Here is a 16,829-nt window from a genome sequence, read left to right as displayed (position 1 = left end):
TTCATGTTTAGTGGAGCTGTGATAAACTAACTCTTTTTTTGGAAGACCAACTGTTAGGTGTAAATCCCACAGGGGGGGTGTCAGTGCAGGCCAAAGCCTTGGGCCTACGGTACCACGAGAAGCAGATGCAGATTTATCTGATAAGGAGCTCCTAGAACATCTTTATTGAACAGTGCAAGCATTTCTTATAGACTTCAGTAACAGCATATAGGGTTAAGGGGATGACACGTTTGGACCGCGTCATTTTACACAGTGTGATTCTGGAAATGTACTAGCTCATAAACAATATTCAATAGTCATAATAAGCTACCATCTGCGAAGACAGCAAGGTCGCTGGACCATCTTATTGATATAATATTCTTCTGGGCGTACAGCCAGGAAGCTTCTACAAGGCCGAACAGCTAAGGAAAGTCCCATAACAAGCACATAGTTCCCACTACATAATAACCCATTATAATAAAGTCTAATCATTACAAAATGGATGCTAGTCATCACAAGATGGCTGCGAGGAACAAGATGGTTGCAGTCAGGTTCACATTACCTCTAACACCAACTTTTTCTCCAACACTTTGCTGCCGATGGTGCCTCCCTCTCTATGGAATCAGCCCTTCTCAATTACCCTGTTAAATTCACTTGTAGGATTAAACATTCCTTCTTTCAAATTTGCTTGAACAGTGCTTGTTCCATTATTGCCCAGAATTGGAAATCCCAATATCCCTCAACAGAACAGGAATGGCTTAATAGAACAAGCAAACCCCTCTCTTTAGAGAATTAGAGTTTTTTGTTTTTAAAGACAGAAGCTAGACATGTTCCATTATATACAATTCTATTGGGAGCAGTACAAAGGTGGTTTAGTTAATGAGGTCCCTAGTTGTTTCTTTATGTGGATGGTTGACTCAATTTGTATGTAACATGCATATCCTTAAAGGGACAGTCTAATAAAAAATTATCTTTCATTATTCAGATAGGGCATGCAGTTTTAAACAACTTTCCAATATACTTTTGTCATCAAATTTGATTTGTTCTCTTGTTATTCTTTGTTGAAAGCTAAACCTAGGTATTCTCATATGCTAATTTCTAAGCCCTTGAAGGCCACCTCTTATTTCAGTGCATTTTGTCAGACTGTCAAAATAATTAAAATAAAGGGACAGTCTGTAGTGGCTTAGATACAAGGTAATCACAGAGATAAAACATATATTACTATAACCATGTTTATGAACTGGGTAATAAAGGGATTATCTATCTTTTTAAACATTCAAAATTCTGGAGTAGAATGTCCATTTAATAAAAGAATAAATGAAAAAAACTTTAAAGGATAATGATTCAGATAGAGCATACAATTTATTTATTTTTTTAACAACTTTTCAATTTACGGTACTTCTATTATCAAATTTTCTTTTGGCAAAAGAAAAGAGAAATTCCATTGGCAATACCTAAGTATGCTTTTAGAACCTTATGATTCCCTATTCATGGTCCATTCGTTGTATGCTTGTCAAGGGTCATAGGTGCTATGTATCAGAATATATATATATATATATGTATGTGTATATGTGTGTATATATATATATATATATATATATATATATATATATATATATATATATATATATATATATATACACACACAGGTGGCCCTCGTTTTACAACGGTTCAATTTACACCGTTTTTCCAGTCATGTGACTGCTATTGAAAGCATTGAGAAACAGTGCCTTTATTAAAATAGCCAGTAGGTGGAGCTGTCCGCTTGTGTTGCAGTAAAGCCAAGCAAGCTGAAATTAATCAGTGTAACCAGACCTGAGCTATCAAGCAGATTTCAAAGGAACAAGATCTTCCTGTCTCTATGCATTCCAATCTGGACTGATTTATAAAGAACTGTTTGCAGAAAAATGCAAGTGAAGTCTGTGTTGTGTGATTATTTTATTAGGTTTATAATGCTGTTTAGCAAATGTTTTTGTTCATTTAACTTAGTTTAATAATATATTCTGTGTTGTGTGATTATTTTATTAGGTTTATAATGCTGTTTAGCATTTAAAGTCTTCATTTCAAAGCTTTAAACATAATGTATTAGGTGTTACTTATGACAATTTTGAGAGGGGTCTGAAACCTATCTCCCTCACTTCCCATTTACTTACATTATAAACTGGGTTTCAATTTACAACGGTTTTGATTTACAACCATTCCTTCTGGAACCTGACCCCGGCGTAAACTGAGGGCTACCTGTATGTGTGTGTATATATATATATATATATATATATATATATATATATATATATATATATATATATATATATATAATATACACACACAAATGAGAATGAAACAAATAGAATTAAAAACCCCTAACCTAAACAAATTTTAGGTCATAAAAGATGTCCAATTATATCTAAGGAAGATAGCACTAAAAATATTTTTAGTAAGCAATCTGATCATTCTTCTAATACAATGCATTCTAAAAGTATTCACCCCCTTTTGTTGCTTTACAACCTGGAATTAGAATGGAATTTTTGGGGGTTTGTATCATTTGATTTGCACAACACTTTGAAGATGTAAAATATTTTTTATTGTGAAAAAAACAAGAAATAAGACACAAAAACCCCAGAAAACTTGAGAGTGCATAACTATTCACCCCCAAAGTCAATACTAGAGCCACATTTTACAGCAATTATAGCTGCAAGTTTTTTTGGGGTAGTTCTCTATAAGCTTGGCATATCTAGCCACTGGGATATTTGCCCATTCTTTAAGGCAAAACTGATCCAGCTCCTTCAAGTTGGATGGGTTCCGCTGATGTACAGCAATCTTTAAATTAATTATACCACAGATTCTCAATTGGATTGAGGTCTGGGATTTGACTAGACATTCCAAGATATTTAAATGTTTCCCCTTAAACCACTCAAGTTTTGCTTTAGCAGTATGCTTAGGGTCATTGTCCTGCTGGAAGGTGAACCTCCGTCCTAGTCTTAAATCTCTGGAAGACTGAAACAGGTTCCCCTCAAGAATTTCCCTGTATTTAGCACCATCCATCATTCCCTCAATTCTGACTAGTTTTCCAGTCCCAGCCGATGAAAAACATCCCCACAGCATGATCCAGCCACCAACATGCTCCTCTATGGGTATGGTGTTCTTTGGGTGATGAGAGGTGTTGGGTTTTCGCCAGACATGGGGTTTTCCTTGATGGGGGAAAAAAAGCTAAATTTTCGACTCATCTGACCAGAATACCTCCTTCTATATGTTTGGGGACTCTCCCACATGCCTTTTGGCGAACAGCAAACTTGTTTTTTTTTTTTGTTGTTTTTTTAAACAATGGCTTTTTTTCTGGCCACTCTTCCGTAAAGCCCAGCTCTGTGGAGTGTACGGCTTAAAGTGGTCCTATGGACAGCTACTCCAATCTCCGCTGCTCCTTCATGGTTATCTTTGGCCTCTCTGATTAATTCCCTCCTTGCCTGGTCCGTGAATTTTGGTGGGCGGCTCTCTTGTGGCAGGTTTGTAGTGGTACCATATTCTTTCCATTTTTTAATAATGGATTTTATGGTGCTCCTTAGGATGTTCAGCATTTCTGATATTTTTTTATAACCCAACCCTGATCTGCACTTCTCCACAACTTTGTCCCTGACCTGTTTGGAGAGCTCATTGGTCTTTATAATGTTGAATGCCTGGTGCAGTGGTGTTGCAGACTCTGGGGCCTTTCAGAACAGGTGTGTGTGTGTGTGTGTGTATATATATATATATATATATATATATATATATATATATATATATATATATATATATATATATATATATATATATATATATATATATATATATATATACTGAGATAGAGATATATATATATATATATATATATATACTGAGATATATATATATATATATATATATATATATATACTGAGATATATATATAGATATATATATATATATATATATATATATATATATATATATATATACTGATATATATATATATATATATACTGAGATATATATATATATATACTGAGATATATATATATATACTGAGATATATATATATATATATATACTGAGATCATGTGACACTTTGATTGTACACAGGTGGACTTTAACTAATTATTTGACTTCTAAAGGTAGTTGGTTGCATCAGATCTTATTTAGGGGCTTTATAGCAAAGGGGGTGAATACATATGCACACACCACTTTTCAGTTTTTTATTTTTTAGAATTTTTTAAAACAAGTTGTTTTCTTCATTTCACATCACCAATTTGTACTATTTTGAAAATGAGTGCACCAGAGATGAAATGGTGACTTTACAAGCCATGGAAGAACTTTTGGATGAAAATCATTTAAATAAGTGAATCAAGTGGAGAGATAAAATTTAAAAATAAATCTTAAAATGTATGCCAAACATTTCAAATTGCCCCAGATAGCAGTTTGTAATGAAGAAGTGAGTAAGCAAATCACTCAAATGAATATCTCCATTACAAAACATAACCTTACCAGACAAGAACAAATTACATTGCCTGAAATACAGAAATGGGAAGATGTAGTAATTAAACACTCTGATAAGGGTGGCAATGTGATTATATGGCCAGTAAACCTGTATTTAAAAGAAGCAGAAAAACATGTGGGATATAATCACCTGAAAGAATACATGCAAAAATACAACTATCGTTGAGAAAGCTAGATACAATAATGTTATCTGAGAATACAAATTTTTAGAAGTAACAAATCCTACTCTGGTCACCTTTTTATCTGATCCCTAAATTACACAAGAATAGTCAATGCCCACCTGGTTGCCCTATAGTATTAGGCATTAACAGTTTGACAGAAAAAGCAGGTCAATATGTAGATTACAGATTGAGGGAATTTATAATCCAAACTACCCTCATATGTGAGGGATACGACAGATGTTCTAGTGCAATTTAAGAATATCAATCTTTACTCAACCTGGCTAGTTACAGCAGACGTTAAGTCTTTGTACACAAGCACCAATCATGAACTGGGCATTAAAGCAGTAAAGAGCTGTTTGTTAATGGGATCAGATGAAGAAGAGGCACATGATCAATTTATTTTAGATCTATTAAAATTTGTTCTGAACTAAAATTTCTTCACATTTAACCATAGGTTTTATTTGCAAGTAAAGGGACAGCATGTGCGCCAACCTATGCAAACTTGTTTCTAGGTTGGTGGTAACAGAATGTGGTATTCTCTGATGATAACGCTCAATTTGCAAATAATACACCACTCTGGCTTCGCTACATAGATGATGTAAGTTTTCTATGGAATGGAGATAAAAAAAATATGTTGATGAATTTATAACAATACTAAACAAAAATAATTTGAACATCAAATTAGCCTATGAAGCCAGTCAAGAAGAAAACTTATTTTTGGATCTATCAATTTACAAAAACCCAGTGAGTAAGGATGTTTATAGGAAAAATACAGTGACTAACCGTATCCTACATAGTTCAAGCGCACACACTCCCAATACTATCAAAGCTCTCCCAAATGGTGAATTTTTAAGAACGAGACAAAGCTGCTCAACTGATGAAAAATATGCTGTAAGAGCAAAAGAAGTAGAAATGAGATTGAGGGAGAAAGTATATAGTAAAAGATACATCAAGAAAGCACGCTATAGAGCAAGAAATACTCCACGTAAGGATCTATTAAAGAAGCAAGTCAAATCAGCAGATGAACCGGCGAGACTTATTAACACTTACAGTCCTCAAATCCAAAGAGGTGGTCAGCATCCTACAAAATAATTGGCACATTTTAAAATCTGACCCCATTCTGGCAGATATAATTAGTGATCGATTTCAAGTAGGCTATAGAAGAGCATCAAATCTTAAAAACCTAGTCAGTCCTAGCCACTTCAAAGGTCCTAAAACTAGTACTACACTTACAAAAGGACCCTTTTTATTGTGGCATTTGCAATACTTGCTGTCATACGATGACACCCACAGTGACAGACAGATTTGGTAAAATTCACCAGATTTAATACCTTCATTAACTGCAATACTGAAGGGGTGATTTATGCACTACAATACAAATTATATGTGGGTATGACCACATGAAAGGTAAGAACAAGGCTACAAGAACATCTTAGAAATATTAGTAATGCATCCAGAGATAAGCAAGACGGAAAAAATATATAACCTTGGTTGCATATCATTTTCTAAGATACCACAACTCCGAGGCAATCGGATCTCAAATGTATTGATAATACAGAAAATTCAGTTGGGAATTAGAGGTGGTAACTTGGAGACAGACAAAGGATGCCTAAGATTTCATTAGGATGGACTCAGATGATGATGTCATGAGTAAGTGTGTCTGAGAGTAAGCTGCAATAAATAGAAGCCGGGGCAGCTGGCCCGAACCCTTTGAGAAAGCCACGATGTGGCGACACATGTTATAAATGTGAGAAGGGCTGAATTTTTTATTTTTAAAGAATCTCAGACTTTTCATTAATTTCTTTCCATAATGATGACAGTCTCTTACGAAATAAAGTATTATCAAATGCTGGGGTGTTGTCGTTCTGTTTTTTTTATACAAACTGAGAAGTTGTTGTAACTCAAGATGCAGCACCATTGTAGGAGATCCTGATATTCAAGTTGTAGTTAACCTCTTTGCGACGTGATTCCATGGCGTCCTAAATGCACTGGGCTATAGCTCCATTAGGACGGCATGGAACGTCCTAGCTGTTTGGCTGTACTGAAGTCAACAGCTCTTTGTGAATGGGATTGCGTTCTGGAGGGCGTGCCTAGCGTCATAGAGACGCCCCCCTGACATGATCCCATCATTGAAATCTCGCGATCTCATGCACATTCACGTGATTTCAATTTGTTTACATTGGACAAAATAGCCCGGTCATTAAAGGGTTAAATCCCAGTGTGTTTACATAGAAACGCAGCAGCTCTATAACATAGAAAAAAAACTCTCTTATACACCTAAGCTATATTGATACATTTAAGGCTACCTGAATGAATGGGCACTTTGATACATTTTATAATCATTTGCAGCCAAATATATTTATACAACAATTACTATTGTGGAGAAGCCGTTTGTTACATTGAAACAATATACTTGCAGGTTATTTATTTGTGCATATTTTCAATAATAGAAGTCTTTTAATGTGTGAAGACATAATATAACTTCTGTATAGTCAATTCATGCTATTTAGTTTGACAATGATCATTTAGTTAGTGTGGGAAGAAGGTGTCAGATATACTGCGATCCTTAGTCAATACTACACAAAAAAACAACGGAATGGAGACTTTTTCCAAAAAAATCTCACTATAGAACAAACGGAAAACAGGAATAAGATTATATGTGCGTGTAGGGACAAACACATATAGTCTGTAGACCGGGGCGCTGCAAAGCTTAATATGTGTAGTAACTAACAAAATAATATTGACAAAAATTAAAGGGACAGTAAACCTTAAAAATAATGTTATATAATTCTGCACATAGTGCAGAATTATATAACATTATATTAGCCAAACATTATAAAACATAATTGTACCTTATTAATTTAAAAAAACAAAGGCTGTTTCACAGACCCGGCCAGCTGTATAGTCACAGCCCGGCCCGACCACGCCATAAGACTAAATGCAGCTCGCTCCTGTGACAGGAGCGAGCTGCACTTAGTCTTATGGCGCGGTCGGGCCGGGCTGTGACTATACAGCTGGCCCGATGCGCTGACTAAAAATAACAGACCCGCTCAGCAGAGAGCAGAGAGCGGGTCTGTAAAAGCGCCGTATTTTAGCAAATTAAACAGTAAAAAATGCTTTTATGGCTATAGCACCTAAATAATGTTATATAATTCTGCACTATGTGCAGAATTATATAACATTATTTTTAAGGTTTACTGTCCCTTTAAATAGATACATTTCAGTGGATAGGTATGGAGGGTATTTTGAATGAAAAAGAGAAAAAATATATTTTACAGATAAATTCAAAGACCCCCTATTTTAGAGACCTACTTAAGATGGCGGGGACAATTGTGGGGTGGGGGAGGGAAGAGTGCTGTTTGGGAGGGATCAGGGGGTGGGATGTGTCAGGTGGGAGTCTGATCTCTACACTAAAGCTAAAATTAACCCTGCAAGCTCTCTACAAACTACCTAATTAACCCCTTCACTGCTGGCCATAATACACATGTGATGCGCAGCAGCATTTAGCGGCCTTATAATTACCAAAAAGCAACGCCAAAGCCATATATGTCTGCTATTTCTGAACAAAGGGGATCCCAGAGAAGCATTTAAAACCATTTGTGCCATAATTGCACATTTTAGTGAAAAACCTAAAGTTTGAAAAAGTGAACAATTTTTTTTTTATTTGATTGCTTTTGGCGGTGAAATGGTGGCATGAAATATACCAAAATGGGCCTAGATCAATACTTGGGGTTGTCTACTACACTACACTAGAGCTAAAATTAACCCTAGAAGCTCCCTACATGCTCCCTAATTAACCCATTCACTGCTGGGCATAATACACGTGTGGTGCGCAGTGGCATTTAGCAGCCTTCTAATTACCAAAAAGCAAAGCCAAAGCCATATATGTCTGCTATTTATGAACAAAGGGGATCCCAGAGAAGCATTTACAACCATTTATTCCATAATTTCATGAGTTGTTTGTAAATAATTTCAGTGAGAAACCTAAAGTTTGTGAAAAAATTTGTGAAAAAGTAAAAAAAATTTTTTATTTGATCGCATTCGGCGGTGAAATGGTGGCATGAAATATACCAAAATGGGCCTAGATCAATACTTTGGGATGTCTTCTAAAAAAAATATATACATGTCAATGGATATTCAGAGATTCCTGAAAGATATTAGTGTCCCAATGTAACTAGCGCTAATTTTGAAAAAAAGTGGTTTGGAAATGGCAAAGTGCTACTTGTATTTATGGCCCTATAACTTGCAAAAAAAGCAAAGAACATGTAAACATTGGGTATTTCTAAACTCAGGACAAAATTTAGAAACTATTTAGCATGGGTGTTTTTTGGTGGTTGTAGATGTGTAACAGATTTTGGGGGTCAAAGTTAGAAAAAGTGTTTTTTTTCCATTTTTTCCTCATATTTTATAATATTTTTTATAGTAAATTATAAGATATGATGAAAATAATGGTATATTTTGAAAGTCCATTTAATGGCGAGAAAAACGGTATATAATATGTGTGGGTACAGTAAATGAGTAAGAGGAAAATTACAGCTAAACACAAACACCGCAAAAATGTAAAAATAGCCTTGGTCCCAAACGGACAGAAAATGGAAAAGTGCTGTGGTCATTAAGGGGTTAAAATATTAGGATTTCATCTTTAGCACTATATTTTGAGCATAGTTCTTTGAGCAACCACTTAGTTTATATTCCTATCCCACCAATCAATTTCGTACACCCACACTGTGTACCTTTAATAGATTAGACTATAAATATTGCATTCTAGTCTCTTTTTTTAATGTTGCACCTATTTTTCTAATGTCATACTTCATTATTTCTCTTTTTTAACATATTGCAATTATTTCCTTTTTTTTTTTAATACAGCTTTAAACATTTTTTTTTAATAGGAAATACATAATGAATAAACAGGTTACATGGGATAAATTGCACAACAGGTAATTGTGCCTGTTGTGATAAAAAACGTGCAAACAAACTGTCCTCTTTTTGGTCCCTTAAAAAGTCTATTGTAATCACTTTTGGACTACTAGTACCTAAGTATTCTATTAAACATAGGGATATTAAGACCGAGAAAAACAAAAATTTAAGGCCACTCCCACACCACATATCCACAGGTGTTATTACATACTGGATTGTCATAAGCGACAGTTTAGCAAGACAGCTAGGTAATCAGACTGCAATGAAAAAAGATGTTGGCCACTTGTGGAAATTTGTAATATGTAGGCATAGATTGATTTCCATGTAGCTGTAAGGCATCATGCTACGTAAAGAGTCTGCTCTTATATTAACCATTAAAGTAGTATAGCCTTGGAGATGTTCTGGGGATATTATATGATTTGTCCTCATTTATATTATAACTACCGTGTATGACAGTCAAATGGGAAAGGTTCTATAATGTTTATAATATATATATATAGTGGCTTATGTTATCAGTGTTTGTGCATAATTAGCACAGGTTTTCTACTATATTAAAGTGGTTTAAGCCTCAGTTTGCTCCTGTTTGGCTAATTATTAAATCCCACATGTTGAATTGCAAAGTGAGTTTGATCTGCAATATAAAGAAAGAACATTTGAAACTTAAATATACACAAGAAATTCAAAATTAAGGAATGTTAAAAGTAAAAGAAACATTTGAGTTCTAGGTAAACAATTCGAACATAACGTATGCAACATCATAACGTTTAAAGATTAACCCCCACTGTCCAGCTCTTTTTTAAAGGCATTTAGTTGGGGTTGAGGTATAAAAGTTTCCAACGCGATGATGTGTATGTAGCATGGAATCTCTGATTTATATTGAGATTGTACTGGGGTGTCATCAATTCTCATGTTAGTAGAAACGTAGATAAGTAACTACACACAAGACAGGGATTTCAGCACTTTTATTTATAAATGGTTCAAATAACCTAGCCAAAATTTAATATTTGGTATTATGCACAGTGCAGTATTGTTCATGCATGTATACAACAGGTTGGAATTCCGCTAAAAATACGTACACAGAGCGGGCTGCTCTGTCCTTGATCTAACAAGTTTGAAACAGTGTTGCAATAATTATGGAGGATTTCATGTTGGCTCAAAGTGTATTTCCATACCACACTCGATTGCTGCTTGTGCCGACGAGGAAGTTTCTATTGGAGCCGTGAGTTGCCTTCATGGTGGGATGGATTTTACCCCTCTTGAAAACTAACCACAAGCGGCAAAATTACCTTGTCTAGGTCCTGAATATCTGGACGGTATATAACTCACGGTAATAACATGTCTGGAGGACATAAGAGCTGGAATGTTTTCTCTTGATTTGTACAGGACTATTTACTATACCTGACATATTCCTGTATGACAGGACGTTACTACAGCTCTTATATATATAAAACTGCATACTCTGCTCATGTTACCTGATACCTCTGTTTGTACTATCTATATTTGTGTTTGCAACACTGTGTACAGTTGGTAATTTTGAGACCCGCTTTGGGGGAACTGAACATAGATCCTATCAAACAATTTATATTTCATGGCACCAGATACTATTTCAATATAGTGGTGTCCTCTGAAATAGGTGTTGTTCAGTACCCCTTGGTCCACTATTACCTATATAGAGCAGTGTTTTATCTATGTGCTTACGTATACATATACGAATTGTTTACCTGACATAGTTGCAATATTAATTGCTTGTGATCACATACCTTTTTTAGATATGGTGCTTTTTACAAACATAGATCCTCATGGCTCACTATGATGGCCGATTTGTGCAACTTTGCATAGCCATCCTCTAGTGGAGGTGTTGTTTGCTTAAGCCTTAAGGATACTTAGCACTTTGAACGTTTGCTCGCAATCACAACCTTGTGGTTCAAGACTATAAGGCATAACGCTACTGTGTACTAATTTGTTGAGGTTCTTTTGCATAGCTATATTTTTAGCGGAATTCCAACCTGTTGTATACATGCGTGAACAATACTGCACTGTGCATAATACCAAATATTACATTTTGGCTAGGTTATTTGAACCATTTATAAATAAAAGTGCTGAAATCCCTGTCTTGTGTGTAGTTACTTATCTGCGTTTCTACAATTTCTCTCTTTAATTTAGGTTTATTATGCTTGTTTAAGGGTCTGCACTATTCTCCTTCTTACAAGGTTTTTTCCTAAATCAAATTGTGATACTTAAAGTCCAAGTCTCCTTGTGAATACTACCTCCGAGTTCATTGTAGTAACCGGAAAGTCTAGGGCTTTAGAGAGATGTGTTTGGTCAGTGTATTTTTGTAGATGGATCTCAGCAGTTTGTACACTTCGTGATGAGGAAGTGATGATCCTCGGTTCTATGCTGTCAGGGTGAGTAACAGCTGATGTATAGATGATTCAGTACTGTACTGATAACCCGGTTCTCCCGGGAGGGGGGGGGGGGGTGTTACATAGTAGTAGGCTGCTGTCTTAGGTCTTGTATTTCAGATCTGTGACCTTGTTGTCATAAACTCCTACCATATAGCTTATTTGGGAAAGCCAATCCTTGAGTTTGAAGATGCCAGGTCTTGCCAATGTCACTCCATTGTTTGGCTTCAGCAGAAATAATAAAATAACCAACTGCATAGATATGTAACAAAGTTTTTTTTTAAGCCTTTGTTTACTCTTCCAGTTTTCAAGACTGAAAAATACAAAATTTTTAGGCTTAAATTACAGGATAATGGAGCAGATCAATAACAATGATATTGCAAAGTTCTTTTACTATGCACTATAAGCATGTAATATCACAACCTATGAAGCATTTTATATAACAAGTAAAGAGTCTTAAAGAGACTGTATTAAAATCTTAAAGATACATCCTAAAGCAGAAGATTACACGCTCTAACTACTGACCCCCTGATAACTAATGTAAGCACCTGCTCTGGAGGCCAATACGCATTTTAGCTCCCAAACACAGCATAGCCTATCAGGAGCAGCAGTCACATGTGGCCATATCCTTCTCTTTAGATTCTATATGTGCTGCTCCTGAATACCTATGCAGCTGTTAAAAGTAGACAATTATTTTAGCTTTAGAATGTACTTTTAACAGGCAATTTAAATATTAGTTAATATTTAATTGCATGCAGAACCCCCCCCCCCCCTCCCCCGAAGTATTTGTAATGTATATAATCACATTTTTTTTTTAAATAAATTAGAGGGCTGAGGTAGATTGATAGAATCATACTGTACAAAATGTGGGAATTTATGTGCATATAAATGTTTAAAGGAGAAACACAAATAATTTATAGTTTTCTAAGAGCTTCACTTTACATACTTTCATAATCTTAATTGTTGTTATTAATTATTTGTAAAGCGGCACCAACATCCACAGCACTGGGTACTTGAGTGGGGATACCCAATGACACTGATTTATGGTAAAAAAAAGAAAGAAATATAGGTACTTACAGCTATTAAACAAAACAATAACAGTCTACAGGTTGAGGGGTGAGGATACAAAATATGTGGGATAGTTTCATGGTTGCAACTACAATTACACACCACAAGGCAGCTTCACATTTTTGTACAAACTATTTTTTTTATTTTTATAATTTGTTTTACTCTATAGGTTACTCTATAGGTGTTGATGTTAATTTTAATGTTCTATGTTTGATGTCTCCTCAGTAAATTCCCAGCTGCCTGCTGAATACCTGGAACCCTACCAGGCCTTGCTGCAGTCCAGTGACTTAGAAGTTCAGCAAATGTCTTCCTTATCCCTTGTGAACTTCCTGCTTGAAGGAAATTGTAAGTTGATTAATAATATGCTTTAAAAAAAATAATTTAGTATCATAAATATTTAGATAATTTTGTTCTTTGGACATTACCCTAGTGTAAATAAATATTAGATAAGGTGTATTATACCAGTTTTTAGAGCAGCCACTGTTATAGAATAAAAGCAAGGTGATTTGTGTATTGTAATAGAGTGTATGGACAGATTCTCCATCCCTTGTTCTCTCTAATTAAAGAGACATTATACACAGAAAAATATGATTGTGCATGTGAAAGGCCAGTATCTTAAAGGTACAGTCAACACCAACATTGTTATTGTTTAAATACCCACTCCCTAGCTTTGCACAACCAACATTGTTATATTAATATACTTTATAACATTTAAACCTCTAAATGTCTGCCTGTTTCTAAGCCACTGAAAGCAGCCTCTTATCGCATGCTTTTTTTATTTGCTTTTTACAACAGGAGACTGCAAGTTCATGTGGGCCATATACATAACATTGAGCTCACGCCCGTGAAGTTGTTCACAACATAGCACTAATTGGCTAAAATACAAGTCAATAGATAATAGTCACAGTCATGTGATCAGGGGGCTTTCAGAAGATGCTTAGATACAAGGCAATCACAGAGGAAAAAAGTATATTAATATAACCATGCTGGTTGTGCAAAACTGGATAATGGGGAATAAAGTGATTATCTATCTTTTTAAACAATAAAATTTTTGGAGTTGACTGTCTCTTTAATATGTTAATATTTTAACTACAAAGAAACATTTTAAGTTAAAGTTTAGAAATTGAAACTATCAGCCAGTAAGATTATATAAAACAGACCAGACATCAGCCACTGTAAATGAGTGACACGTCCCTCATGCAAGGCTATCAAATGTAACTTTTTCAGTACAGGAATGGATGTTAAAGAAATAGAAAAAGTTGTAATACAATTTAAATTACCCTCTTTAAGATGCAACACTTTTATGTCCCTATAATTAGCCGCAAACAGTAGGTTTCAGGCTGCTGAAGTGTTCTCCAGAAAGAAATAGTTTTAGCTTTACCAGGACAGTGCTGTTCAATTTGGGCTAAGACAGGCCAATGTTATTTATGTGTAGTTAGTGTTGCTCTTTGTGAAACTGTTCAAATGAAGCAAACTGTGTGCTTTGTCATATTAATACTAGAGGATTATGCTATCTGCTTACACAATGCATTACTGTTTAAAGGGATACTAACCCCAATTTTTTTTCTTTCATGATTCAGATAGAGCATGCAATTTTAAGCAACTTTCTAATTTACTCATATTATCAATTTTTCTTTGTTCTCATGTTATCTTGATTTGAAAAAGCAGTAATGAAAGGTTAGGAGCCGGCCCATTTTTAGTTCAGCACCTGGGTAGCACTTGCTGATTGGTTTACTACAGTTAGCCACAAATCAGCAAGTGCTACCCAGGTGCTGAACAAAAAATGGTCCTGCTCTAAAGCTTACAGTACTGCTTTTTCAAATCAAGATAGCATGAGGACAAAGAAATAATGATAATAGGAGTAAATTAGAAAGGTGCTTAAAATCTCATGCTCCATCTGAATCATGAAAGAAGAAAAATTGGGTTTAGTATCCCTTTAAGGGGTACTTTATATTTCTTACGCATGGCACTGGTCCTAAATGATGGTCATCTTTTTATGTGCAGTGAATAAAGAGCTGGTTATCCAGATGGGTTTGCTGGAACCAGTGCTGGAGCTGTTAGAATCCGGGGATTCAGCTGTCCAGTGTAACTCTTGTGCATGTATCATGACCTTGGCAATCTCTGGTAAGTATACTTTGTGGTTAGCCTTATTCTTTAGACTTTTCCCGATCTTTAATTTAACAAAGGGGTTGTATATTTTTAATATGTATTGTATACCTACCTAGTTGAGACTATAAAGTAAGTATCATAATTAAAGGAACATTGTAGTGCACACTTGATATGCTCTAAAGCGTTAGAGAATGTAATTTTAGCACTGCTGATCACAAAAGGATTAAACACAAAGTCCTGTTCAGGTGCCACAGACAACTACTGGTCCTGAGCAGTCAGAGCAGCCAATTGTCAGGGTTTTGTGACTGTCACTGCTGACTGGCTCACTAGAAGTGTCTGCTCTGGATTAGTAGTTCTATACAGCTCCTGGGTTTGAGTTTAATGTCTTTGTGGGGATTAAAAACAGACGTGTGGGGTCAGTGATGCTAAAACAACATGCGCTAACGAATTAGAGCATGTGTTTTTGTACTACACTGTTCCTTTGATAAAGAAAAGCTATAAAGAACAAGATAGAGGAGCATACCAACAGTATTTTGAGATGTTTGCAGCTGTATGAGGTGGTCTGTATCTTGCTTACCTACAAATGATTACATAGGCATGTTTTGTAGCTTCCAATATAGTGATTTAGATACCTTGGGGTACAACCCTAAACAAACTTGATCTGTTGATAAGAAACCTCAAATATCAACTGGTGTCTTTCTTTGACCATGCTGTAGTTGAAAGGTTTTAATCATATTTACAGATAGACTGAAAGAGTTTAAGTAAAGTGTGTATATATATATTTATTTATTTTTTATTTTTATTTTTTTATTTTATTAATTTTTTCCTATTGTATAATTGATATACTGTGGTTTTGGGGAAGGAATATGAAGGTTTAAAGAGGGATGAGAATGTTAAAGGTGCATTGAACTAAAAAAAAAACTACAATGTAATTGAAAAAGTATTATTCAAATCTGATAAAATCATGATTTTATTAGAGACAGCAGGCAAGTAGTTTCAATCCAACTGTTGCTTTGAATATGTCCTAATGACTAGCATTTATTTAGTGTTTATCGTTCCTTTAAAGGGACAGTAAAGTAATAATTTAAACTTTCATGATTCAGATAGCGCAGGCAATTTTAAACAACTTTCCAGTTTACTTCCATTATCAAATCTGATTCATTTATTTGATATCCTTTGTTGAAAAGTCATCTCCAGATCAGCAATGCACTACACGCTGCTAACAGGTCACATTGGGTGAGCCAATAACAAGAGGCATATAAGTTCTGCCACTAATCACCAGCTAGCTCCCAGTAGTTCATTACTGCTTCTGAGCCAACAAGGGTTTGATCTTCAGCAAAGAATATCAGGAGAACAAAGCAAATGTAATAATAAAAGTACATTGGGCAATTGTTAAAAATGCATGCTCTATCTGAATCATTCTTTCATGTAATGATGATAGTCCATAGGGCTCCATTAGGAGAAGGCTAAGAAAACACGCAAGAGCACGCAAGAGCTTAAATACCATCCCAACTCCCATCTCTCCTCTTCTGTCTTGCTTATGGATTAATGTTTGGGAGCTCAGATCAATGTGAGACCCTTTATCTCTGGGACATATCATTCACAAAGACAGATAAGATTTCCAGCAAGCTGAATGATACAGGGACATAGGAATACCCTGTTATGTGTGCAGTATCTCCCTAGGGAT

General features: G+C 35.2%; 1 protein-coding gene across 1 annotated transcript in view; it reads left to right on the top strand.

Annotated features, from left to right (window-relative positions):
* Positions 1 to 16,829, top strand: part of LOC128656756 (uncharacterized) — a 141,955-nt gene that overhangs the window by 31,872 nt on the left and 93,254 nt on the right. The window contains exons 3-4 of the mRNA XM_053710891.1: positions 13,259 to 13,378; positions 15,038 to 15,157. Of these exons, the coding sequence (XP_053566866.1) occupies positions 13,259 to 13,378; positions 15,038 to 15,157 (240 nt within the window). The remainder of the gene's footprint in view (positions 1 to 13,258; positions 13,379 to 15,037; positions 15,158 to 16,829) is intronic.

Source organism: Bombina bombina, chromosome 4, assembly GCF_027579735.1.
Source record: "Bombina bombina isolate aBomBom1 chromosome 4, aBomBom1.pri, whole genome shotgun sequence".
Taxonomy (NCBI): Eukaryota; Metazoa; Chordata; class Amphibia; order Anura; family Bombinatoridae; genus Bombina; species Bombina bombina.
The sequence above is the reverse complement of the archived record's forward strand: the minus strand, read 5'-3'. Positions and strand labels throughout refer to the sequence as shown.